The 27,138-nt window shown below is 35.0% G+C and overlaps 1 protein-coding gene across 3 annotated transcripts in view; it reads left to right on the top strand.

Moving 5' to 3' along the window:
* The window catches only part of UGGT2 (UDP-glucose glycoprotein glucosyltransferase 2), a 76,463-nt gene that overhangs the window by 40,272 nt on the left and 9,053 nt on the right, over positions 1 to 27,138 (top strand). For all 3 annotated transcript variants that reach the window (XM_063149552.1, XM_063149553.1, XM_063149554.1), the window contains 13 exons: positions 1,148 to 1,242; positions 3,536 to 3,742; positions 4,897 to 5,028; positions 6,920 to 7,047; positions 8,195 to 8,290; positions 9,396 to 9,498; positions 14,294 to 14,373; positions 15,718 to 15,907; positions 16,791 to 16,949; positions 18,075 to 18,160; positions 22,237 to 22,321; positions 23,739 to 23,824; positions 26,632 to 26,730. In XM_063149552.1, coding sequence (XP_063005622.1) covers positions 1,148 to 1,242; positions 3,536 to 3,742; positions 4,897 to 5,028; positions 6,920 to 7,047; positions 8,195 to 8,290; positions 9,396 to 9,498; positions 14,294 to 14,373; positions 15,718 to 15,907; positions 16,791 to 16,949; positions 18,075 to 18,160; positions 22,237 to 22,321; positions 23,739 to 23,824; positions 26,632 to 26,730 — 1,546 coding nt within the window. The remainder of the gene's footprint in view (positions 1 to 1,147; positions 1,243 to 3,535; positions 3,743 to 4,896; positions 5,029 to 6,919; positions 7,048 to 8,194; positions 8,291 to 9,395; positions 9,499 to 14,293; positions 14,374 to 15,717; positions 15,908 to 16,790; positions 16,950 to 18,074; positions 18,161 to 22,236; positions 22,322 to 23,738; positions 23,825 to 26,631; positions 26,731 to 27,138) is intronic.

Below are 27,138 nucleotides of genomic sequence, written 5' to 3'. Positions count from 1 at the left end.
TATGCAAGTACTTTTCCTTGAGTGAGAAGATATTACCACAATGGGGTCATAATTCTGCATGGAATTTTACAATAGTCTTATTTTACAATAGTGTGTGCCTTATGAAACAGCTGCTCATTTACATCAGTCCTTCAAAGGACATAAAAACTCTGTTAATAAAGTTCTTTCTTTCAGTGCTTTTTATGTGGTATTTACAGAATTTTACTTAATTCATTATCAGAAAGATAATGCCAAACACTTAAATTTCTTTGAAATAAATTTATTTGACTCTTATTTGATTCTGTGTCTACAACCATAGGGACATCCCAGTGAGCTGTCAATGGCTTTCAATCTGTGGGCTTATTTCTAAGATTGAGATCTCTTGTGTAAAACCTATAACCTTTAAGCTGGAATCTACATTTCAAATCTCTCTCCCCAATGAGTTTCTCTAGACCACAGCAACAGTTAATAATAACCTTTGCCTAGCATTTCACCAGAACCCTGGAAAATTTCTGTCCCTGTGCATTGTTTTAGGGGATATGTGGTAGACCTGAGTAGACTAATATTTTTCTAGACATAATTTTGCAGAATTTTTCACCTACCATTGCTCTTCTATGACAAGTAAAGAACAGGAAACCATAGAGCAAGAAAAACAGAAATTATCTGTGTACACTTACAGAGTAGTTTACTTTCCTTGAACTGAATTTAGTATATTCCCATTTGTGTCCTGTAATGATAGGTTTTTTCCTGCCTTTAGTTGAAGGACTTTCCCTTTGCTGCCAGGGAAAGTGACTGGCCTAGTTTATGTCCTGTAACTACTTAATTCTTTTTATTCCTGGCTATATATGATCAGCCTTTATCAAATGTTCACAAGTAACCTCTGTTTGTTAATTGGAGCTAATTATTTAGGGCCCTCTTGCCTCAATGCTGTAACAATGGATTAGCTCTTTTAGTCTCTCTCTCCTGTTAACATGATAAATTGCCTTCTAAGAATCTTACTTCAATTCAGAGGGCAAAAGATTCTGATGTGGCAAAGATTATTCTTGCTGTTGAAGTCAGCAGTTAAAGATAGACATGAATTTAGAAATGACAAACAGAATTAATTTGGTTTTCGTTAGTCATGGGAAGATTCTCCAGAATGTAAAACAGGATTATCTTTAATTTTCAGATGAAGATGCATTGTATGCTGTTACTCTCTGGATTGTTGCTGATTTTGATAAGCCAGCTGGGAGACGACTGCTTGCTGATGCCTTGAAAAGCCTGGTGAGTTTCTAGCAGGTTTTATTAAAATTGTTGTTATGAATATGTTCTCAACAACTCTCTCTTCACATTCAAAAACCATACTCTTAAATAAAAGTGTAGCAACTTTGTTGTTGGTCAGGTGCAGACTTCAGAGATTGTGCTTTTGTTTTACTCAATTCCTGAAGGGAAATTATTTTGTTCATGGATTTGTGGGGCAGGAGACAAACTGTGACACTGTGTGTTAAAAGGGTGAATTTCTTCCCAGTTAGACTTGCTCCCATCAGGTAGCCCAGAATGTTACCTGGGAGGACTTTGGGAACTATGCAAAGTTGTGGATGGCATATGGGACCCATTAAGCAGTGTTCTCCTGTATTATTTGCCACAGCTGTGGCCATGAAGCAACCGTTTTCCCCTACACTGTTTGTGTGGTTCTAAGATCAATTTTCCTGTGTGTTTTAATATGCTAGGAGGATCATCCACATTTATGAGTTGGATTGTTTTTAAGTTCTTCTGTGTTAATAATAGGATTTATGTAGGAATGTCTGAAATATAAATATACTTCAGGAAGTATAAATGTGTAGCAATATAAATGACAGACCCTGTGTTTGGGGCAGGTTAAAGGAGTACTTAAACTGAAATCAAGAAGGCATCTGGACTTTCTAATCAGGAATGAAATAGGAACCACCCTAAGGGAACTAGAAAATTGGGATGTTGCCAAGAAAATGTGATAACAACTATGTCTTAGAAAGGGGCTTTAAAAAAGATAAAGAAAGATATTCAGTACAAGTCCTTGTTATAGAAAAGCATTTAATTTCTTGAACCGCTTGATTTATGTCTCAGGCTTGACAGATATACTCCCTCTAGCTTCATTTTTTAACCCTCTTCAGCAGGGGAAATGTGCTACAGCTCCCATCTGAGAGGTGAGAACCACCTGGGCAAGTCCCCTTGTGTTGGTGAGAAGAATCTAGGAAAAAACCCCAAAACATTAGATAATTTTCATGTGTTGCTTGGTCTAGTGATTTTCAAATTTTATGAGAAATAAAACAAGAGTATTTTTTTAAGTCCACTGATTTTTATTGAGGTTATTTACTCCTTTCTAGTCCCTTCTATCTCTCAAGTCAGGGTCTAGTATAATTCCTGATAGTAGTAGAATTGGCACAGTCACCACTTGCTCGTGACTTGCCATCAGCATTTGAAGTAAAGCATGCAAAAATCTGTGAGTGAAAATGGCTGAAGGAAATTCACTTCTAGCTATTGCAGCTAATACATGCTATTTTGAAAACTCTGGTAGTTTTTTACTTCCTTTGAAAAAAAGCTTGAGCTGTCTTAGCTGGAAGAGACCTCTCGAGGTCATCCAGTTCAGCCTCCCACTCAGAGTGGAATTACTGCCTTCATTACATCAGGTCATCTGTAGGTATGTTTGAAGGATTTCTGAAAATCTCCAAGGAGATGACTCTGTCCCTTCCCTTTTCAAATTACTCTGGTGCTGCTCTGCTTTCCTACTGTAGTTCTTTTCTGCCAGGCCAAACTTTGTGAGCATTACCCCTTGTTACTCTTTGCTGGTACCAGGAAGGGTTTAGCCCTGTCATGTTTTTCACTCCCTCTTCAGTAACTTTTGGTTGCTATTCAAGGTCTCTGTAGTCTCCTCTTTGCCAGATGGAGCAAGCCCAGATTCCTCAGTGCTTCCTCAGTTTTCTGACCATTAGTGGAAGCCTTTTCCAGTGCTCAATACCAGTGATTGCATGGCTTATTTTTTGTTCTTTCCTGCATTGGAGTCCATTTACCTTTTCTTCAGTTAGTGGTGTTATTTGATCCTACCTTAGAATCATCATCACACTCTCTGGTAACATTTGAGTGGCATCACTGATTTTAGCCAGTGAAGGATTTTGCTCCTGCTGAACTTTAAAAGTGATAAGTGGATATATTCTCTTGCATTTATTTTATACTTAGTTCAATAATTTTTGAAAAACAGACAGACATCTATCAAACTAGTTTTGAAGTCTGTGAATGAGCACTCATTTATGTCGTTTGTTAAAAACATGCTTTTGCAAAATGCTCAAAGGCAGTTGTTCTATTAAAGAAACTTTACACTTCTATTTAAAATATTTATCACAGAATAGGTAAATCCTTACTAATCACATTTTTACTCACAGTTGGAGTTCTGAATTAGTCATTGATGTATCTTTTCTACAGACAAATAGCTGCAAAAAATTAAATACTCAAGGGCATTTCACATAGTTATAAATGATATGAATACATTAGGTAACAGCAGATGGAACTGTAAAATTACTTATTGTTCTGTTTTTCTTTGCAGAAAACAAGCAGTCATGCACGAATTGGGATTTTGAACAATCCTTCATCAAAAATAAAGGAAGATAACACAGCCATTGCAAGAGGAATTTTGGCTGCTTTTTTAACCCAAAACAACAGCAACTTAAAAAGTTTCCTAAGTAAACTCAGTAAGGAGGAGACAGCAAAATCCCTTGCTGCTGGAACTAAAATTGTTAAATTCCTCATCCCGGTGAGTACAAACTAGATTACTTCCTTTTTTATTTTACATATATCTTATTGAAAGGAGGTGGTGAGAATAATTCAGTGTTTGGCTGAATGCCATAAAGTTTATAACTCATATACTGTTTCTTCTCAAGCAGATTTGGATTTTTGATGACTTTCATATGATTGAAGAATAGAGAATTTCTTTGAAGGGAGAAAATATGACAGTACTGAAAAATTCAGAATACAGATACCAAATAAAATTGAGTTTAATTTTTAATTTTTGGTGTTTTTAATAGCTCTCTCATTTAGTAAAAATTGCAGTATTAATGTTTTTCAAGAATTTAGACTTCAGAAAAAGTTAAGACTACATGAGAGTGGAGGTGAGTTATGAAATAACAGCTGCTAACTACTGTTTTTTGTATCAGAAGGAGTTGTAAATTTTAGTCTTTTTAAATAGGAAGTGTTGGAAGACTAAGAAAACTCACTGGACCACATTAGAAAATGTATATTTTTAAGTCATGTTTCTTTTTTCATTTTTTTAATAAATTTTGAAAGACATAAAGGTCTCTAATGAAGCTGTGTTTGCTAAGTATGTTACTAATTATTGTCATTTTATTAATTGTATCTGAATGAATCTGCTTGGTCTGTTTATTACTAATGAACAGATACATATCAGAATAATTTTGACAGGTGAGGCACAATTCCAATGTAAGTTTTGGTAGGTTTTTCCCCACTTTGAAAATGAATTGGTGTGTCTTTCTGGACGATGTTGGCTTCCCCAAAATATGTTCAAATTGTATCCAATGGCCATATTAGAATGACTGTTAGGTTTTTAGAGTATTACAAATTTTTTTTTATCTTTTTTCTAAAAGTGGGAATTCTAACAGTTGAGTTGTTAACAGAGTGTTACTTTTCATGCAGCTGTTGTGCTGGATCATGATAAAATTGCTTAACCTCAGGCTCAGCTTTGCTCTCATGGTTATTCACAGTTGCCCTGGGCTACAAACTGCACTCAGGCTCCCCACCAGCAGTTGTGTGCTTGCACTGAAGCTGAGGTGGCTGTGTCACTTTGATTTCTGGTTACCACATAACTTGAAGAAAATCTTTGATTTCCTCACACGATACAAAATTTATTTTTGCTGAATCATTCCAGCATCTCATGCTTTACCTTTGCTTTAGGGAATGGATGGAGATACTTTTGAGAAGAAGTACAACACTTTAGGACTGGATTTAATTAAAACTCAACAGATGTTCTGCCAGGAGGTTCTGAAGCTGCTTCCTGGGCAAATGGCTGTTATTAGCAATGGCAGGGTAAGAAGGAAATGAAGACTCTCAATCTTTTTTGGGATTTTTTACTTCTGAAACTTGAGTTTCAAACTAAAGAAAATGCGTTCTCTTGATTTCCCATTTATTCAGACAGTTGTTAGAGAACGGTATGAACTTTTGTCTTGCTTTTTTTATTTTGTTTTACTCCTAATTTGTTCATTAGCTCCATTCCGTTAGAGCTACTATGTGTGTATGTCATTCCCACAGCTATTTTAGAGTTTATCTGACAAAATTCTCAAAATAGGTTAGTGTCTGATTTATTGTGATGTTTAAGAATAAGTTTTGATCCTGAAGTTAGTTTTATTTTACTATGCAGATAAATGTATATAAATTCCACTGAGTAGGTTAGTATTTCAAGCTCTAAAGCATCACATTTTAATAAATATTTAGTTGTTTTATAATCTTAATTCCTTATTTACAGATAAAAGTGTAGTAATTTTGTTGTTTCAGTTTCTTGTGTGTATAGCTGAAAACAATAGCCTTAATTACATTTTGTCAATAGATGATCTGTGATCAAAAGATATAATGTTGCATTCAATATTTAGTGCTTGTTAAATGATAGTCAATGCCTTACATTGCAAATACAATTTACAAACCATATTTTAATTCTTCAATTTTCAATTTACTACACCATTTGAAAGAAATAGAAAGAAAACTATGTTGGCATCTCATAACTGGAAACTCTTTAAATTTAGTCAGTTTAGTTACTCTTATGCATCCTAAATGCTTCTGAGATGCAGCTGAAATACAGCTAAGAAACACACAGAAAGCATTTTTGTTGATGAAGCCTTAAAGAATTGTTGGGGTTTTTTGTGTCAGCTCCCTAACTAAATTCATGAATTTATTTCATAAATATTTCTTACTGTTCTCCATGCCTAAAAAAGCTAAAATAATGTCATATTTTAACTTTTGGGGAAATAAGTTTCATAAAAATATTTGGATAAATTTAATAATGTATATTACTCTAAACTATTAACTCTAAACTATCACTTTTTAAAAGACAAGGGATATCCTTCATTTCTGTCCTTAATATTTCATCACAGAAGTTTTGCTTTTTTGAGCAAATTAATTTTTTCTAATTAACTTCTCCAAATTACCATAGTATTTCATAATTACACTGTGGTTTCATCTATCTCATGCATCATTAATAAAAAAATCAAAAGTGGAATTTGTTATATAACCTCTCATTTATAGGATGCAGTTGAATTTTGAGGAAGAGACATTCAGCACCCAACTTATATAATGAGATTCTACATCCTGGGAGCCCTGTAGGCTATTGAACTTGTCTTGGGTCAATTTGGCCTGATAGACTGAGTAGGAAATCCAAACAACATCCTCAAAGCTGTTTTCTGGGACTCCCAGGCACTTTCTTTTCTTTCAGACACTAAAAATGTAGTAATTCTGTATCCTTTCGTATGACACATTTTGTATCCTTTCCCATTCTTTCTATCCGCTCTGCTTCGTTTGACAAGTGGTAGAAGGAGATTGTGTTAAAGAATTGAAAAGCTAAAGAGTGTGGTAGACAAATAGTAATTTGAGTTTAAAATATTTTACATAAGAGACCTTTTTCTTCGAGTTATTTCTAAATAGTGTATTCCTTAACAGATGGATGTATAATGACAAATAGCATGGATATTTCCATGGCAGTTATTCTTTGTGATTGATAATTAACTGTAATCATATAACTGTAAAGGCCTAATCCTGCATAGTTACTATAAAATTTAATTAGTTTTATAATCAAGAGCATTGATGTATATAGAGATTGGGGTTTCATATTCAATATTGTACATTCATTTAAAATATTCATTTATTTTTACTTACAAACAGCATTATTGGGACATTTTACACTTAATGATTTTTTTCCCATCTACCTAAGGTACTGGGTCCTTTAGATGAAAATGAATTCCATGCAGAAGACTTTAATTTGTTGGAAAAGATAACATACAGTACCTCAGCAGAGAAGATTAAAGCTATTGTCAAAGAGATGGGAAACAGTAGTAAAAGGTAAAATTCTCTTGCCTCATAACATGTGTGCAGCTCTGCTGAATTACTCCAAATACTTTCCCTACTTTCACTGTCCTTACAACCAAGAGTACAGCTAACAGTAAAGGATTCCTACTAGGTTTTGTTTGCAAAGAGTAATTGTAAGGAATAATAATAAGCTTGATAAAATACAGTTTATCTTAGGCCAAATCTGAGTATTAATATTTGGAGTCATTGTCTGTGGGAATTGTTAGTAAGGCAGCCTGTAGAGTCACGCGCTGATGTTGTGCCCTGACACCATAGTAGACAACATTCTCACATCTGTTCACTGAAGAAGTGTAAAGATGAGATGAGTTCAGGCCATCTTCTGGTCTTGTGTACAAAGAACAAAACAAAATTATATTCTTCTTACAGTATCTCTCAACTTTGAGTATCATTTCTGTTATCTAGAAGGACTGGCACAATTGAAAGAATCATTGCCAGAAAAACAAAATCAACAAGAGGCAGAACTCAAGGAGATAAGTAGTGAGAGACAAAACATATTTAGACAAATATTCTGACTTAACAACACTGAAATGGAACTATGATTTCTAAGGAAACTTCAGTAGGAAATTCCAATAGAAAAAATTGAAATATGTGGCCAGCCTTGAAACCAGGTCATTTATGTCTGTTCCCTAGTGTTGTTATAAATGGGAAAAAATTTAAAAAAAAAGAAAAAGAGTAAAGAGCTAGAAATGTCAGCAGATCTTAACATCATATACTCACTTCTCGTGATTCTGATTCAGATGTCTTTGGCAAATGTGGGACTAATAAAAACTTGTCATTAATTTAGGTTTCATTTGTCTTGTGGACCAAGCCCCACATCTTCATCATATTACACAGATTGGAAAAATAATTGCTGTGAGGCTGAATGATAACTCTGTGAATTCTGCATCTCTTAAAATTAATAAGTGTTCATTTCACAAGGCTTCTCTAAGGCTGTAGTGGTTCTTGGGCATTCTCATGCTAAAGGTTTAGCTCCAAGTCCTGAGGTGTTAATCACCTTAGAGTCCAGGTCTGGGATGTGGGCTTTCTAAATATCCTTTATGCAAAGAGACTGACATTAAAATGTTAATTTTTTGCTCCTTTTCTAATGACAACCAAACTATATGTGCCTTATTTAATACAGTGGCAGTGACTTGATTATGAAAATAGATGCCCTGCTGTCATCTTTGCCTAAAACAGAGATGAGACAAGATGTTGAATTACTCAAAGAACAGCACAGGTCAGTTTTGTGATGATAATGCACTTAGAGTAATTTTTTATTAACATTTGAATTTACTGATGATTACTTAGTCTTTGGCAAGTTGAGTAAGCATTCTAATTTTGAAAGTGTTGTGTGAACAGCCTGCTCATCTGCCATTGCATGATGCATCTTTACTTTTCCTAATAAATTCATTAGTAGTGCCTCTTGATTTCCCAACCTTACCCTTTGCTGAAAAGAGAACAGAGGGGTACATGTTTTAAAAGGACATATGATAATATAAAAACTGTGATCAAATTACAAATTTTTATTAAAATTTTTGCTGTTTCCATATCTCTACTTGTTTTTGTTGGTAAAGGTGCTCCAGTAGTAGTTGTGTGTGATGTTGGACTGTGCCTGTTGGTGAAAGGAGTGAAATGAATGGTAGCCCTTTCTAAGAGGCTGACACCTTTTTCTAAGTTATACTAGTAGCAGTCAGTACTGTGCTGCTACCATATATTTTGTGGAAAACAAATTCCAGTTGTCCCTTTTCTGTATTTACAGCATATGAATTTTTTTTTTCATTTTTTTAAATGAAGTTTACTGACATTTCCTTCCTGTAAACACAGAGTACTTTAACTAGGGTCGGCTTGACTTAGCCTAATCGAGTCTATCAAACTGAATTATTTTCTGGAATGCATAAAGCTATTCCAGCCTATCAAGCTCCACACTTCTCAAATGCCATTTTTCCCCCTCTTTTTTTAAATTATGTCACCACCACTGCTTGCCTGATCCAATGATTCCAGATCTCCATGAAGGGAACTGTAAACAAATGACAAAAAGGCCCTTTGTAACGTCTTACTGTGTTTTATTTTATTAATTTTGTTTTAGAGAATGTACGTAATCACTAATTAGTACAGAAGTATTTGGATTAATGCTATATTTTTTACTCCTGTTCACATTCAGCTTTTCTAATTGTATCACAGGGAGCAGTCATGATTATTGCTTGAAATGTGGGAAATATTTTCTTGAGCAGTAAAATCTTAAACGCCTCTGATATTACAAATCCATGTCTAAAAATGTTTGTCCTTTCAACAAATTCAGATTTGAGTTTTCATGTCGCTTGTTCTGAATACTTTTTTAACAGTGTAATAAAAATCGAGCCCCAAGAGAATGACCCATTCTATGATGTTGTTGCTATTGTGGATCCATTGACAAGAGAAGCACAGAAGATGACCCATTTATTGATTGTAAGATGGTGCTCATTTCTTATAATTTGCTTATTTGTACTTCAGTTGTTACTAAAGTTCTTCTAATTTCCACATACAGTATAGTAAAGAGTAAACAAAATCTGGTTATTTTTTCTTTTCCTTTAAAATATGTGTTTAGTTATTTTAATTCATAAAAGAAGTTGAAAATTATCCAGTTCATCATAATGAATATCTCATTTGAAAGTAAAATTCAGATGCCCAATGACCCAGTCTTCTTAGTGAGCCTGTAATTGCTCTCTACAGTCAGCAGAAAGAAAGGAGGAGATTGTGTACATAATTTTTTGCATCTCAAAATCTCAGGAGGTATTTGCTTCCTTCCATTAAACCAGATCACCTTAGTTTTCCAAGGCACCTAAATGAAGTGGTCGAAATCTGACTTGTAATATCATCATAAGAAGATTGGACTATAAAGCTTTCAGCTCTTGGAGGGATATTTCTCAGCTGATTCATGCTACCAAGTATATCTAGATAGGCTTCCATTGTGTGTAGCTATTGATCTTCTAAAGAGAAACTGTCTTAAAAACACAGCTGCTAAAATTATTTTCTTCTTTCACCTACTGCAGAATAGCACTGTGTCTCAGGTTCCTTTATAGTTTCCCATAAAAATGTAAATTTTGTCTTCACTTTATGGTCTGTTATAATTCTGAAAGCTCCAACTTGATTTTTGCTGCATCCTATTTTATCTTCTTTTTTTCCTGCAGTAATTCTGCAAGTTTCATAAATTCTTACAGTGCTTTTCCCCCTCCCATTTTCATACCCTTTTATATCAAACGTTGAAGCATCCACTCACTCTTCATATAGTGGAGTGAAGTAAAACATTTTCTAAAATTCATGAAAAATTTTGCTATTTCAAGATTCTGAATACTAGCTTAGCTCTAGAACTAGATCTCTCATTTCACCCTTCTCAGTGAAAATGAAAGCTTGATATTACCAAATTTAAATATTTTCAGGTTGAAATGGACTGGAAACTCTCCATTTATCCAGAAGTTCATATTATGACTATAAATCACATCAAGGATCTTGCAGCTCAGAGCAGAAACCTCCATTCCTCTGAGCTCAACAGGCTCTCTCATGCATGCCCAGGCAAATGACTCCCATGGTGTCCCCAGCTGTTGAGCTGTGGCAGATCCTGCTTGAGTCACAGGTGCTCTAGTTTTATTCAAGAAGCCAACCCTTAGGAGAGAGTAGTGAAATGCTGTTGAAAGTAAACAAACCAGAAATATTTTAATGTAGATTAGACTTTCCAATAATATCTTTTTAAAAATGAAAAATAGACTGAAATTTATATGCACACACACATACACACACATATATATATATGTATATGTATATATATGTGTATGTATATATATATATATATAATTACCTGGAAAGCCACCATTTCCTGCTGTAGAAATAAAACAGACATGCAAATACAGCAAGCCCCAAACTCAAAGTTCTTCAGTTAATGCTTTTCTGATTAGCTTACTATAGATAGGTGATTTAAATACTATAAACTTGAATCAGTGGAATATATTTAAAGGCTCTTTTTTTTTTTTCATTTATATAATTGGATTAGAGCTGAGTATATTGGATTGGTAACTGTTCAAGGTGCAAAATTTGTTGAGTATCTACCATGGCAGAACATGTGATTCTTGCCCCATTCTGCATTGAATATGTCCATATAATGACTGGGTTTTTTCACCCTGGTGAAACAATTGTATTACTTTCTGTCACTTAATAGCTACTTCAAATAAATCTTTTGGTCTTTTTTATTAAAAATACAAACAAAATGTTACTCATATTGAGTGAGATTGAAATTGAGATAGGTGTTAATAGCTAGAGGTGTCATCTAAACTTGACTGCTTAGTCTGAGAGACTGGCAGTGTAAGGATGGAGGAAGGAATGAGTCAGAGCACAAATGAGACCTCAATCAAAGCTGCTGTTTGTTTTTAAAATATGTACTGGATTGTATCATAAGAATTGCTCTAATCCTTTCCAGACTGAGGCAGGTAGCACCTTCCATATAGTCTGTGGTTTTTTTCCCTTTTTTCAAAAAGTTTTGTCACAGATTTCAGCATTAAGTATTTCCAGACAAGACAGAGTCACTGTCCACTGTAAATATTTAAATGGCAGTCATAACTTTATCATGGTTGGGCCACATAAGTTTTCAGCAGAATATATGGAAGAACTAACTAGTCCTGAAGTTATGAAAGTGATCTCTAATGTGATGTGAGAAAAGTAGAAATTCCTTCTGCTAAAATGGAAGACAAAATTGAAGAGTTGTGGATTTTTTTTCCTCATGGCTCACCAAAAACAGGAGGAAAAATTATTCTGTATAGTCTTAGGATTATCCACCTTTTTTTTTTCTTGTTCCAGTAAGTATCAAGCAATTCAAAAACGTGGACAAAAAAATGAAACCTTTTATTTTGTCCTTGTCAGTTATCTTTTGCCTTTTTTCCTTTGTTCATTCTGTCTTCAGTGAGGACTTAATATTCCATGCCTAAAGTAAAAGGAATCCCTGCAGGAGCCCCTTTTCGTGATCTAGTCTGATTGCCTATATAATGGATGTGTCAGGTCTCCTTTTTCACAATTATTATTTGAAGTAGAAATAATTTTTTAATCAATTCCTAATTTAAATATTACCAAGCAGCTGAGTACAGATTAGAGCACCTACTGAGATTTTCCTGTGGCTAATTAATCTTACTGTTAAACTCAGACTTGGAATTACAGGTTTTTGTTTAGATCCATGCTGTAAGCATTGATATTCTGATCATTTTGCCAGTTCTGTTGAAGATTCTATTATAAGTTCATTTTCAGTGCAGGTACTTTGTATTATCCTGAAGTTCACAAACAATTCCAAGTGACTGGTTAGATAATGATGGTTTACTGAGTTAATGTTCTTCAGATGAGTTGTGGTAACTCAAGTGTCTTGCAAATGACTTTTTGTTGTGCACATGCACAATAAAACTAGCTCTTGAATAATTTTCAGGCCTCCTGAAATATTTCAACCATGTTTTACAGTGCTCCCTGAACTTAATTTCCATGCTCTTTGAATTTTCTTATTTAAAGTAAACAGACTGAACTCTTCAAATATCCTCTAAAAGAGTCTTCTTAATTTTGTCACCATTTTCATGTGTTAACTCAAATGGCCTGGTTTCTGGTGTCCTCAGAAGCCCTGAATAATAGAACCAAATTCAGTATTTTCAGAAGTTGTATTGTAAAACACAGAGATAATGAATTATTGTGTTATTTGTCATTTCCTATTTAAAGTCCTTTGAAATGTTAATTACGAAAGGCTTTTAGGTTTTTTTTGCTACTGTACTAAATTTCATGGTCAGCTGATGAATTGGAATGATGCATCAGCCTTCTGCAAGATAATTTCATTCTATACAAAAAAGCCTAGCAATGCAGATTGCTGAAGAATCATTCTTGCTGTTGGGATGAGGGTTTGGTGTAGTTTGAAGGTAAAATCCTTACAGGCTTTTATCATTCTTTTTATTCTGAATGGTAGATAGATATTTGAGTCACTTTGACCTCTATTTTGATTTTGGTGGTCTTAAACTTATGTCATGTGATGCTTTCCCTTTTTATCCTTCCAGTGCTCTTAGGTTCTCATTTCCTGCTTCTTCATTTGTTCACACCAATATGCTATTCTCTACTCTTTGTTTTTATTCAGTAGATTTTCAGTGATGGTGTTCAGTGGCACAAAAGATAAGAATAAGAAACTAGGAATAGAACAGTTCCCCAGGGCTAAGTAAAGTTACAGCATTGTAGTAAAGAATGTGTGTAAGCCATGGGCTGAACTGAGGAGAGAAAAATTATAGTCATAATAAAAAAGAGATTTAATGATGAATATTGTCTTGCTTTGTTCCCAATTTATTTGCTATTGTAGTAATTTTAGATATTAGCCTTACTAGTATTGGTGTTATAACTTAGCTTTTATGTCTTACTGGCCTTTCTAATATCCATAAATGTAGGCACAGCTGCTTTATGCTTTCAGGTAAGCACTTTGTGTCAGAAACCACAGAACTGAAGGTAATTTGATAATGGTTTTTATGAGTGCTTTAAAGAAATTAATGACTTTGTTAGCTTTAAGCAAAACAAAACAGATTGCTCACAAAAATAAGAAAAAAAATACTGTCCTAATATTATGGTTCCTTTATAACAGAATCCAAAACATTACTATTTTAGAAATTAACAGATGAAGAATATGAGAGAAAAAAATAGAAATATGTGAACTTATCAAAATGCTTTGAAGTTAATTGAATGGTTTAATACATCATTAGTGTATTGTTGACATTTAATGTCATTAAGTAATTGAGTATTAAAATAGTTCTCTGAACTTCACTGTATTTAACAATTTTCTATATACAGCTGTTTTAATAAGAGTGAAAGCAATTGTTTTAAGATTGTTTGTTGGATTAAAGGCATGTGTTGTACTTAGAGACCTTCCAGTGTTGTAAAATCACAATGTAGCAAGGGTGATAATATCATTTACTCAAGCGTTGGAAAATGGAGAGAGCTGCTCTTGAAAAAATTGCATGAGGACATTAAAATTTTGACTGTCAAGAATATCATGTGCTAAATCATGTGGTTTTATGAAAGGTCAGATGTTCATTTATAATATCTGACAATAACCTTTAATATACAGATATATTTACATCTTCAAAAAGTTTTAGCTTCTTGCTGAACCATGAGAAATGGCAGGATGTCACAATGGTAACTTTGGCTTATTTTCAAAGTTTGGTGATTACCAAGAACCATTTTTTACAGAGATTTTTTTTTTCTGTAGGTACTCAAGGACATTATCAATATGAAACTCAGGTTATTTTTGAACTGCAGATCTAAGCTGTCTGAAGTGCCACTGAAGAGGTTAGTAGTTCATAGCTTGTCATGCTCATTTTGGAAAAACAGTCTTAATGGTGTCTTCTTCTTAAAAAGTAAACAATTGCTTTGTGTTTCTGAATTTTTTTTGTTGACTCATTTTTCAGTGAATGTTACCTAAGCAGTTGGCACTTGTTTAATAAAAGTTTTTGTTCTAATATGTCAAGCCCAGTATCACAGGGAAGTGATCTAGTCCATCAAATGCACCTCTCATTAACAGGCCTTAAATAAATCAATAGTCTTTTATAGCTGTGAAAACTTGCAGAGGGGGATTATCTACCTAAGTTGTTCCCTTCTTTACAGCCCACTGTTTGTGTAATAGATTGTACAGATTCTGTACTCCTAGGAATTAAATTCATCTGAATAAATATACAGTCTGCATTTGTTATATTGAGATGATGTTATATTTAACTGAGAACATGATATCCTGAATGTATCTACTATAATTTGAATTTTCTTTTATCTGTGTGTAAAAATCATGGTTCACTAATTCAGTGATAGACATTTACACTGAAATTAATTCCTTCCAAGAGGATTTCTTTCCCTCTTAAGAGAAATGTTTAAGTACAGCCATCTCCTTGGCAGGTATTTTACCTATAATCCTAACACCTATATTACTAATTACCTGAGAGAGGTTGGTGGCAGTGCCTGTCCTTTAGCCAGAGAGCTGCAGAATTAATCATTTGCCCACAAAACAGAAGTCCTTAGTTTTTATGCATTTTATGCTTTTGTTCCACAAGAGGGTCTTAATTTCAGTCTTCTGAGTGTCTTCTTGTATGAACATCATTATGATGGCTTTTGAAGCTGGGCACTTGCAGGTCTTGGTGCCTGGTTCTTTCTTTGTGCTTGGGAGAACTTTTATGTGTGGAATAATTGGGGTAAGAGCTGGAGAGGAACAGGGAAACCCTGCCCTTCCTCTGCTCTGTCCTGCTGCTGCTAGTGACAGTAGCCATTCTCAAAGACTTTTTTTCCAATAGAGATTAGTCCTTCTGCATAGTTCAGTGATACAGATTCTGAGAATTCAAGGCTGCTAACAGTCAGGCTATCTAAATGCATCTCATGGGTATTCACTTTCATAGCCTTTGGAATGTTAATGGAAAATAGACACATCCACAGAAAAGTTACCAAAAGTGTATAGGTCTGTGTTCATCTACCAGCCCATTTGAGATGCTGTAGGTATTGTCTGATGATATTCCAAAAGAATAAGGAGCTACTTTGCCTCCAAATTTCATCATACTTGGTAAATACTCACTATATTTGAAAATATTTTAGAAGAGCTTCATGTTTGTATTTTACCAAAAGTTGGGTTTTGTCACACTTCTTTTTCAACAGCTTCTATCGTTTTGTTCTGGAACCAGAATTAAATTATGGAATCAATAAGCACCTTCCTTCTGAACCTGTAGCAAAATTCTTAGAATTGCCAGAATCACCTCTTTTGACCCTAAACATGATCACTCCCGAAAGCTGGCTGGTTGAAGCAGTAAACAGTTCCTGTGACCTTGATAACATTCATTTGCAGGAAGTAAGTAATAGTTTGTGAACACTGTAAAACTTGTGTTGGCCCTTCTACTCCAAGAGGGAAGTGGAAATGTTGCAAGATTTGTCTTGTGTCAGTTCTCCTGCAATATTTTCTTTGGCAGTTGTTTCTTTGGTAATTTTCTTTGGTAAATTTTTCTTTGCAAATAGGCAATATTTTACCGTTTCTATTGTCATCATCTTTTCGTCCTTTTCTCTCTTAAAAAACAAAGAGACAAGTCTTAAAGGAAAGCAATGGAATAGAAAAAAGATCAGAATGCAAACTACAAGTTAAAGCAATTTATCTGCTATGTTGAGTTTTGTGTTTAGAGAAATACTGCATTTAAGATAAAAGTAAAGCAATTAAAGGATTCTTTATGTTTCCTAGTTCTTGTAACCTAGGTAAATCTTCATATAAACGGGAATATATGACTGTTTATTAATGTAGTTTAAATGTATTTGACCCTCTTTTAGTTCACAATTCTTTCAATTATTATTTAATTCTATTTTAATCCCCCATCTTCAAAATAATTCATTTTGTTTGAGTCAATAAGCTTATGCAAAATATTGAGTGTGTTTGATTGACCAAAGCTGTGTATTTGGAAAGTGTATTGTGAAAGTAAAGCTGGGATTTACCTTACAAAGGCAGAGGTGCCTCAGCTTCAACAGTTAGTGGAGAGAAGGTCTCTCCAGAGTGACCCTTCCTCTTTGTCTTGGATACCTGTTTAATAATTGAGTTAAGTTCCTGTGGATGGACTTTTCTTTGGGTTTTTTTGACTGTGGGAGTTACATTGTGGTAAATCCCACACAACATGTTTGTGACTGTAATATTTTGCTTTTCCCCACGTGGTTAAATGACATAATTTATTGATGAAGCATTCCTTCCATAGATAAAAGGGGCAGTTATAGCAGAATATGAGCTGGAATATATATTGCTTGAAGGACATTGCTTTGATGTGACAACTGGACAACCTCCTCGAGGGTTACAGTTCACTCTGGGCACAGAGAAGAATCCTGTCATGGTTGATACTATTGTGATGGCCAACCTTGTAAGTACTTGGTACAGGAATAGTCATTACAATTGCACACTTCTTGTGAGAATTCTTCATGAGCATCTTGTTTTTTAAATCCATTTCTCTGTGTTGCAAGCTTAGTAATGCTAAAAGTAACAGGCACATCCTGGAGCTGAGCTCATCTCTAATTTGTTGAGCTTTCCCCCCTGCTCCTCTCCTGTGATGCAGTATAGATTTGAATATAGCCTAATTCTATACTCTTGCCTGAAGTGCCTAAACTGGCAGCCTAATTGCCTCTAGTAGGTGGTAGGAGGCAGTTATATTCAGGCTGAGATTCCCTGACAAATGTAAGGTATGATTCACATTCTGAATAAAATAACCCTTTTTTTTACACAATGATCCAGGCAAAAGAAGACTCCCATTTTAGATGCTTCAGGTAAGTGCTTAGAGCCTTAGTGGGACATACCCACACCTGAGAATTTCTCTCATCATGCAAAGTAGTTATTTTTCATGTTGGCAGTCTGTAGAGCAGAAGACCATGTGACTTCTGAAGTAAAACCTTTATTTTCTGTTGGCTAAGGGAATTTGAATGGGAAGGATTTTGATAAGACCTTTTACCTATCTGCTGTTCTCTAGTCTTTGTAAATATTGTATCATAAGGAATGAAATACTTAATAAATTGTGAATCTTTGATTTCTGCCCAAGTATTGAATACAGACTCAACAGTAGATGATGTTTGGCATGATGAAATGTTTAACAATTCTTCACATTTCAAAGCTTGCTCTCTGTGACTTTAACTTAGCAGTAGCTGTTTACAGTGTTCCTAAAATGGTAAGGAATTGTGTTGACTTGGAAGGTTGTTTCAGACAAAAATTTTGAGTTTCAAAGAAGCTTTTCAATTTAGGATCTGTTCAATAAGTTATTTCTTTGCTGCTCTTTTACTTGCTGTCCTTGGTGGAGTTTTTGTATGTAACTCAAATTCATCTAGAAACAAATAGAGCACAGAAAGACGTTAAAACAGACATGCAGGAAAGTGACAGTTGTTGCATACCTGGCACACTTATTTCAGGGCTAGTACAAATGCTGAGTAGTTTATTTTTGTATATGAAGATGGTTGAGTCTAAAATGCAAGCAGAACAAGTGCCTGTGTTTTTTCCTTAGGGGTATTTCCAGCTGAAAGCAAATCCAGGTGCTTGGATGCTGAGATTACGTAAAGGGAGATCTGAGGAGATTTATCAGGTGTTTTCGTAAGTATGAATCCATCATTTGGAAACAAATTTATCTGAAACTGCAATATATTTTGAAAAGATGACAACACTGAAAGAAAGTGAGCAAAGATTGCATTAAAAAGTATAAGATGCAAATGATGATTTAAGGTTTGTTAGGCATACTTTATTTCCTTGTATTGTTGTTGTTTGATGGCTACATGTGTTTTTGAAGGCATAATAAAGCCAAGGTGCTCAGCTAGACTAGATGCTAGCCATGTCCCTTACTACACAGTTGCACAGCTGCCAGACACTTTCCCTGTCAGTTCTGTGCATGGTTAGCATTATCACACCACCAAATTCTGTAGAAATGTCACTCATGGTTTTGTTTGTAATATTTTTGCATTTCCAACATACTTAACATGTAATTTCAAGAGTATGTCCAATGGAGCATTGCTCTCACAAATTATCTCCAGAACTATCTGAAGAAAGTACCACAAATTTCCTTCTCACAATTTTTTTCAGCCCTCTGAATACAGCATATTTACAAGTGGCATCTTTTTTTAACAGGAGCATTGTAATCATTTCAGTTCTAGACTTTTTTCTTTGATGAATTCTGAGTGTTACTTAGTTGTCTAAGTCATCTAAGGATCACTGTACTTACACCTCCACCTTAGGATATTAAAGCATCCTTCATTTTGAGACCCTGGCTGCATGTTGACTGCACCACATCTCCCTCTCTTGGGAGAAACCTCTGGCCATAGAAAGTTGTATTCCTGTAACTGGCATTTAGGTGACATCTCTGTGGCTTCTAGATCTGTAATTTCCATGGTTGATTTTCATGGAAAGGAATGTATGTGCTCACTATCATTCCAACTATTCCTTACAAGAATCACCTTTTCCCCATGTTTTATGTAAAAGCACAGACCTGTAGCCTATGAGAGCTTTCTCCTGAAGCTTTACATCTAATCACTTCTAGAGGAACAGTATTGTTTATTTAATTTCAGCTTCAGTTTTTCTTTGGTTTTGCCTTTTTCCTGTTATCTTTTCCCCCTCAGAGTAATTGTGGGGTTTGAAATAGGTCTCTTTCTTATAAAATATTTATTATTACTTGAAGCCCAGGAAGACATAGTTCCATGTATTGTTAATTATAGCTGCTATTAAAAAACAAAAAACTTGCTGAGCCTCTTTGTGGATTTGAACCTTTAGTTAATATCAGTGTTACAGGGAGAAATATTAATGGGATGTTAGATTCATTCTGTTTGTTGAAAAAAAATTTTCAATTACTTTTTTTTCAGAAATCACAATCTGTTGAAAAAGCAGAAAAACATAGTCCTTACCCTTTGAGGTTCATCTGATCTCCACCAACTGCATCTGTACCATTTGTCTAATTTAGCATTTAATTCTTAAGAAATAGAAAGTGATTTATATAAGATAGCATGGTTTAAAAAATAATGCAATGAGGTGCAGTTGGGTTAAATAATGAAACAAAATGATACAAAACAACTCTACATTCTAGCCTGGATCAGAGGAAATTTAAATTATCTACTGGGGTTTTGCTCATTTTCCCTCTGTAACACAAATGGGCTTAATTGAACTCAGCTAAGTTACTAAAAACTAATACCTCATGAGGAATCTAAGCAATGCAATTTATTTCATCTTATTCTTCCAACTGTAGACCTAAAGTACAACAGGAACAGTATGTTTGCAGGGCTGCACCAGAATCTTTGATATGTCTTTTACAGTATTAACAGTATGAAGTTTCTGTCAGAGCTCAGGCAACTGTTTGATAGAATGGAGCTTTGCCAAGAGCTGTTGCACTATATTCTCCATCCATATAAATTAGTCACACCCTAATGTGAGATGAACCTGGTTTCTTTGAGGCACAGGCCTGTGCGTTATAAAGGGAGTTTTAGAATGTTCTACATCTCAGTATTTATCTTACTTGCTTCTCTCATAGTTGGAAGTTATTTTTACTATATATAAATACTTAACATTTAAAATAAGCTGCCTCTTTCTTCTTAAAGACTGCTTCTAACAAGGATAATTATATTGATGCAATCACGCTTGTAAATCAATTTGTTATTAATAAATTACTGTGAATATTAGGAAAGCAAAATTGTTATACTCAGCAATAATCTGAGCACTTCTTATTGAGACTTTGATGTTGGTAGGAAAACAAGTAGGTATAGCTAGATAAGATTGCAGAAAATTATTTATAGCTAAAGATACCTATAAAATCCTGATACTTTACTTTTTAAAAAGGCAGGTAGACATATACAAGATTTAATATTATTATATTTTGATGTCATGCAGACTGCCTAGCTGAAAGGTATATCTTTTATAATTTAGGAAAGGAGTTGTATGTTTGCTTCTTGGGCTTGAGCTTTTAAAGGATCTCTATTTCTTGAACCCAAATTCTTTTGTCCCCCATATGGAAAATTATAATTTGTATTATATTGGTATTTACTTGTATTTGTATTAAAAGCATCTAAGTGTTTTGAAGTTAAAGTTGTGATGTAAATAGTCTGCTAGACATGTTTTGCTTTTCACAATTACATAATATTAAGATAGCTGTTATTACATATGCCTTAGTGCTTTCAGTATGCAAGATATTTTGCTTGGATTTAAAAAGTTTGTTCATAGTAAGACAGAAATTCATCAAACTGAGTTCTGTGCAGAGTAAAACAGTTGGCACTCAGTAAAGATGGAGCCCATAGGGAGGCATCCATGAAAGAGATTTAGGGAGACAAAGCAATGTTGTTGAATTTACATCCAAACCAAACACTCTGAGAATATTGCAGAGACTTTGGAAAATCCTCTTTATCAGCAGAATCCTCTATCTACCTAGAAAATTCATAGCATGGGGATTTTGAGGTAACTGAGTGAATAACAGAGAAAATGTTGGTTGTGTGAACTCTGGGGGCAAAAATGGAACATTGGGCTGGCTGCTGCTATCAGCAGTTTATGTTTGGACCATATTTTACTATTTTAGAACTTTTTAGTGACACGCTTTATTTAAAATTGAATTAACATATGAGCACTATACATCCCTGTGATGCAAAGACCATTATTGGCTGGGTGTGCATATGTATGATATTTTAAAAATGTGAAAATAAAACTACAATAGAGAGTGGAAAAGTTCAGATAGTTCTGAACATTGTTTTATGCAAGGATAGGTCATCTCCATGAGACTTGGTGATTACAGGCACATTTTACCAAAAAAATGTATTAAATGGAAAATTCAGATGAGTGTGTAAAATCCTGCAGTGTTCAGGTAAGTGGTATGATGCACATTGAAACAAGATGGAAATACTTCGGTTTTCTAGGGGGGGAAAAATGAAGCCTAAGGGGTAGGAGATTACTTTCTTAAGCCCATCTTTTGTGTGGGTAGCTTTAGCAAGAGGAGCCCACATAATGCTGATAAAAGATAGAAGAGATTGAAGGGGAAATATATTGAGGGGCTGTTGAGGTGCAAAATAAGAAACTTTGAAAACTATATTGTTATTACACTCTATCACAGTAACATTTTTCATATTAGCTACTCTGTGGACTGCAGTAGTTTATGAGACACCTGAATGGCTTTAAACTGATGTTCAGTAGGGCAGAGGTTCCTGTGGTGCTTGCACAGCTGTGTCTTCAGGGATGCAGTTCCCAAAGCTAGCCAGTTGAAAGCCAATATTCACTATCTCAGCTCTGTGATGAAGCCTTCCCTATACTTTTAAAAGCAAATCTATTTTTAAAGTACACTTAATGCCATCACACCATTTCTAAGACATTTTCCATATTTGAAAAATAAATTGTTGTTATATTTGAATATAATATATATGTGTATATAATACATAATAATGTGCTTAACTGTAGGTTACTGCAGTTTTTCATTGATTAATAAATTTCCTATAAAAATTCAAATTAAAAAATTAATGTGACATCTGTGGACAATGTCCAGTGATGAATAAACTCAAAGTTTTTGAAGTTAAAAAATAATTAGATGCAAGTGAAGTAATTTTTTTCTGTAAACATCAGCAATTCTAAACCTTACTCTCTGATTAAACCCAAGTAACAATACATATTTTAATGAGACAGTACATTTACCTGGGCTTTTTGTCTCCTCACAGCCATGAAGGAACAGATTCTGTAGCTGACCTGGCAGACGTTATTGTGGTATTAAACAACTTCAGAAGCAAAATTATCAAAGTTCAAGTATGTATGCAGTGTTTCCTGGTATGAAATGTGACTTATGCTTATGTGTCTCAGGCTATATTTAATTGAAATATGTACACTGAAATATATAATTTAGATTTTGTATAATTAAAGAGAAGGATGTGCAAATTAATGTAGTTAATTTGATCCAATCAGGTGATACTAATTGTGTGGGAGATTTGTTAAATAGCTGTTAAACATAGATAATATTTATCTCATCTAGCTTGAGGTGCCCAAATGTGCAGTCTTGGTGACCTAAATCCCTTTCTGCTTAGCAGGAGAGAGTCCAAAGGACTGCTCATCCCTGCTCATCTATGGATTTAAACCAAGAGAATGACCTCTTGAGACATCCATTTCTCTCCAGTGAGTGAGGACAGATTTTACACAAAGTCCAGATTCCAGACTGGAAGTCAAAATCACTTGTGTTGAATTTTACCCTAGGCGACCAAATTTGTGTCAACAAAATTACATTACTTTCATTAGATGTATCAAAAACAGCTAATGAAGCACCACTTACTGAGGAGAAAGATCCTCATAATACACTATATTTTCCACTATATATTTTAAATATTTTTAAAATATCTGTAAATATTTTAAAACACCAGACATTACTCTCTTCCCCAGTCCTGAAAGTTTCCAGAAGCCAGGGAAAATGTAAGACTCTGGAGCATGATGAGCCTGTCTTTAAACAACAGAGAATGGGTAGAAGAGTGCCTAATTTTCCTATTTTGAGCCAAAATAGGAATATTATTTTTATGTGAAAGGTGGTATGTGTATTAAGCTTATAACTAGAATATGTAAACTCTGCCATTCAGTTGAACTCTAGAATTACTTCACTGATCTGTAGGATGTGGCTTCAGGATAGTGTCAACAGAAATCTGTGTTAGCTTGACAATATAAACATGTGAAATTAATATGATTAGATTAACACATTCATGGTGTAAGAAGCTATTTGGTTTTCAAAAGCAATTAGGTTTATTTTAATCAAGGAAATTGAGGTGGTAAATGAAATTAATCTTGAGCCATTACAAGCATCTGGATAAGACAGCAGAAATTGCTTAAGTTGGATGCAAGAGCTTCTGTTTCAGTGACAAATTTGTCACTTTCTCCCTGTGAAGGGCTTATGAAAATGACAATTTCCTCTCAGGTAAGTTCCACTGTGAGGTACTATGCTTCTTCCAGCTAATGGCTGGATCATGAACTTGTGAGGGAGGAAAATGAGATAAAATTTACCACATTTTTAGTTGTTGTTTAATAAAGATGTACAGAGTGCTTGAAATGTGCTGGCTGATTTATTAATCACCATACTTAGTGGCTCTAGCCAGTTAGTACACCATGGTGAGATACCACAATACAAGTAGTAATTACTATCAACTACCCTCCCAAGTTGCACAAAGACCTTTATTTTATTGACTAGGTACAGAAAAAGCCTGGTAAAGTGAATGAAGAGCTTCTTACAGATGGAACAACAGCAAAAAAAGGAAAAGTGGAATCAGTTGCAAGGTAATGCATAACTTGATTCTAATTTAGCTATTCCAGGACATGTTAATTATTACTCATAGCAAGTAAATTTTCTTGCTTGATACTGATACAAATGTGTAAAAAGTCTCTCCAAGGGATTTATAATGTAAATAAAAAGGGGGAAGGACAAGCTATAATGTCATGTGAATCTCCTTTTTTATTCCCTTCTTAATCCCTCCTTTGTATTTCCAGTTTCTCTTCATTTTCTCCTTTGGCTGTTTTTTTTTTCATTTTGCTGTGGCACGGAATCAGTCTCAATGTGAAAATCTCAGCTGGTTATGTGGTACTCATGTATGTCAAACTGAACATCAAAAAGCAGACCAATGCTGTTTGTTTGCTCCTGGACATAATTTATGAAATCTCAAGTGTTTTACCTTTTACTTTAAAGTTTGAGTTCTTTAAGTAATTGTAATAAGCATCTCAAGCATTACATTTGGGGCTAATAACTTTTTAGTATTTCTCATTTGCTGTTTTGAACTAGACTCAAAAAAGGTTTTATTCAGTTTTCGGTAGATTGGGCAATGGTTGTCAGTCACAGACTGCTAAAGAAAATAAAGAAAAGGCGTAGCAGTTTTATTTCATCTGCTAATCACTTGGCTCCAGTCAGTCCTGTACACACACCTCTACCTCTTGGTAGATCCAGGACTGGCTTCTGTCCCAGCTTTATAATGCCTCATGATGAGGCCTCTTGTGCCACAAGTACCGTCAGACCTGAGATTTCATTGAGTGTCTGTTGCTGATTTTATGCTTATCACCATTTATCCACAGCTGATTTCACTGTTACAATGTAATAGAATCACAGAACAGAATGTTAAGGGTTAGGAGCACCCTTGAAGATCATCCAGTCTCAAAGCCCCTGCCATGGGTAGGAACACCTCCCAGTAGAAGAGCTTGTTCAGAGCAGGATCCAGCTTGGCCTTGAACACTGCCAGGGATGGGGCAGCCACAGCCTCCCAGGGCAGCCTGTTCCAATGTCTAACCACCCTCACACTAAAGAATTCCTTCCTACTATAACCTAAATTTCCCCTTTTGCAATTTGTACCCATATTGACTAGATTCAGAGACCCTCCCAGACCACTATGCTACAGCTTTAAAATTTCTTCCACCCTGGACCCACATTGCTGCACAAAGGTTCTTCTGAAGAATGATGTTAGTTGAAGGAATTTTTCATTTACTTCAAACTTTCCACTTCTAATTAGCTCTGTCAAAGGATGTATGTGCAGAGATCAAAATCTTGACTCCCTCTAAGAAAGTTACAAGGCCAGAGATCTCTCAGCCTTCCAGGTCTTGCCTTTTATCACAGTGGCATTCATCATGCTCTGAGCTTGGCTGGCCCAAGGAAGCCCCTCATGCAGTGAAGTTAATTTGCTCTTCCCAGTGATTCAAGGTTGTGGCTCAAGGCATAATTTGAGGCTGTCAGCCTTTTGCCATGCAGGATCCTGTCAAATACCCTTTCTTTTTGTTATCCCAGAATGAAATGAATATCCACCAGCACATTGTTCACTACAGGAACCCCCATGGGCTCTAACATGAGAGATGTGCACACCACTTTCCCCAATCCCTTTCATACCTGAGCTGCCCTTCTCTATCTGACTGCTTTTCCCATGTGACCTTAGAGGTCAGCCCAGCAGCTCTGGGAAATTTCTGCTTTCTCTAAAGCTTTGCAGAATCAATATTTTCAAGATCCTTGCATCAAACCCCGATTTTCTCTTTTCACATGTGATGGCAGCTTTACAAAGAGCGTGACACTCTTTCAGTCCTGCTATCACTAAATATAAGACATGGGACAAAAAGTCAGGAAGAAAGAAGACAGACTGCTTGGACCTGTGAACTGCAGTCTGTTTAGCCTGTGAGGGTTCAGTGCTGCTTGAGAGGTTGTGTGTCTTCTTTGAAGATGGCACACCATGCAGACAATGCCACTCCACTGATGTCTCTCTCTTGCACCATGCCTGAGTGAATAGAACGTGGGTTTCTCAAAAGATTATTCACACCACTTAAACACATTGCAGCCTCTCAGCTATTTCTGAGCTTTCAGCTTTGTATCAGTGGAGTGATCTGAATTCTTTTGAATACATTAGAGATCTGAGACTTGTCTTATTTGCTCTTAAAGATTATGAGGATACCTATTTTTACACTTTCTAAAAGATACTTTTAAAAGAGATATAACCAAAAGAAAAAGTAATAGGGTGACTCATGCAATCTAAGTGTGTGAGGAATGACTCATCTCACAAAAAAGACTATTGAGGTAAATTTCCAACAGTATCAAATGGCTTGATAACCATTTGATAACTATAACCAATCTGGCTCTGCAGTTCTGAGATCTGTGAAGCAGTGCCTGAGGGAGACTGCAGCCACCATCCCCTGCCTCTGTGTGCTGGAAGGCACCTGATTAACAACCAGCCCTGGCAGACTTTGGGATTCAAAACAAGCAAAGAATGCTGTGCAGCAGAAACAGAGACCTCTGTACAACATACCTCAAATACATAGGTTAGCTTCTAGGGAGGGGAATCACAGTAATCTGAAGAAGAATTCAACAAGTGTTGCAAAAAACTCTGGGGAATCCCATCACCACAGACCTCTTAAAGTTATGACAGTATTTTGGGGAAGGTTTTAACTCCTAAGCCAAGGCATGTGCAGTGGAAGTAGATTCTAAGTGTATTTGTTTACTGCAGGATGTGTATTTCTTTTGTACATTTTATTTTTGATTTTCTATGAGCTTAATGATAATTTAGTACGATTTTTTTTCTACAGGATTTTAATTTTATATAATTATTTATAATAATTCTTAGGTTTTCAGAAGAAATTCCAACTGATGAGAAGGAAAAGAAAAGTGATATTCTTAATATTTTTTCTGTTGCTTCAGGTCATTTATATGAACGTTTTTTAAGGTAAGGAAAGGTAAAAGGGGAAGCAATAATTTCATAGTAATACTCTACATTTTCTTAGTAAAACTAAGCAACCTAAAGAAACTGACATTTTTAAACAACATCTAAATAATAAATTTTCAAAACTGAGAAAAGTTATATACAGTGAGAACTAAATTAATCTTTAAGAACAAAGTGATTCAACATATAGATGTTCAAAAATACCATTATTCTTTGAAGACAATGTCTTTCATGTGTGAAGTACAAGCATAAAAGATGAAGTTCAGCCTCTCTGTATACAGACACAACAGAAGTGACTTCATTAGAGTTGTGTCTATTTGTGTTTGTGTTTCATACAAAGTGGATTTACTGCATGCCCATATGGCCTTACTTAGCCTAGGGTCCTTTCAATGAGCAGTGAGTGCTTTTAAG

This window comes from Melospiza melodia, chromosome 2 (genome assembly GCF_035770615.1).
Source record: "Melospiza melodia melodia isolate bMelMel2 chromosome 2, bMelMel2.pri, whole genome shotgun sequence".
Lineage (NCBI taxonomy): Eukaryota > Metazoa > Chordata > Aves > Passeriformes > Passerellidae > Melospiza > Melospiza melodia.
Note: the sequence above shows the minus strand (reverse complement) of the source record. Positions and strands in the feature narration are given on the sequence as shown.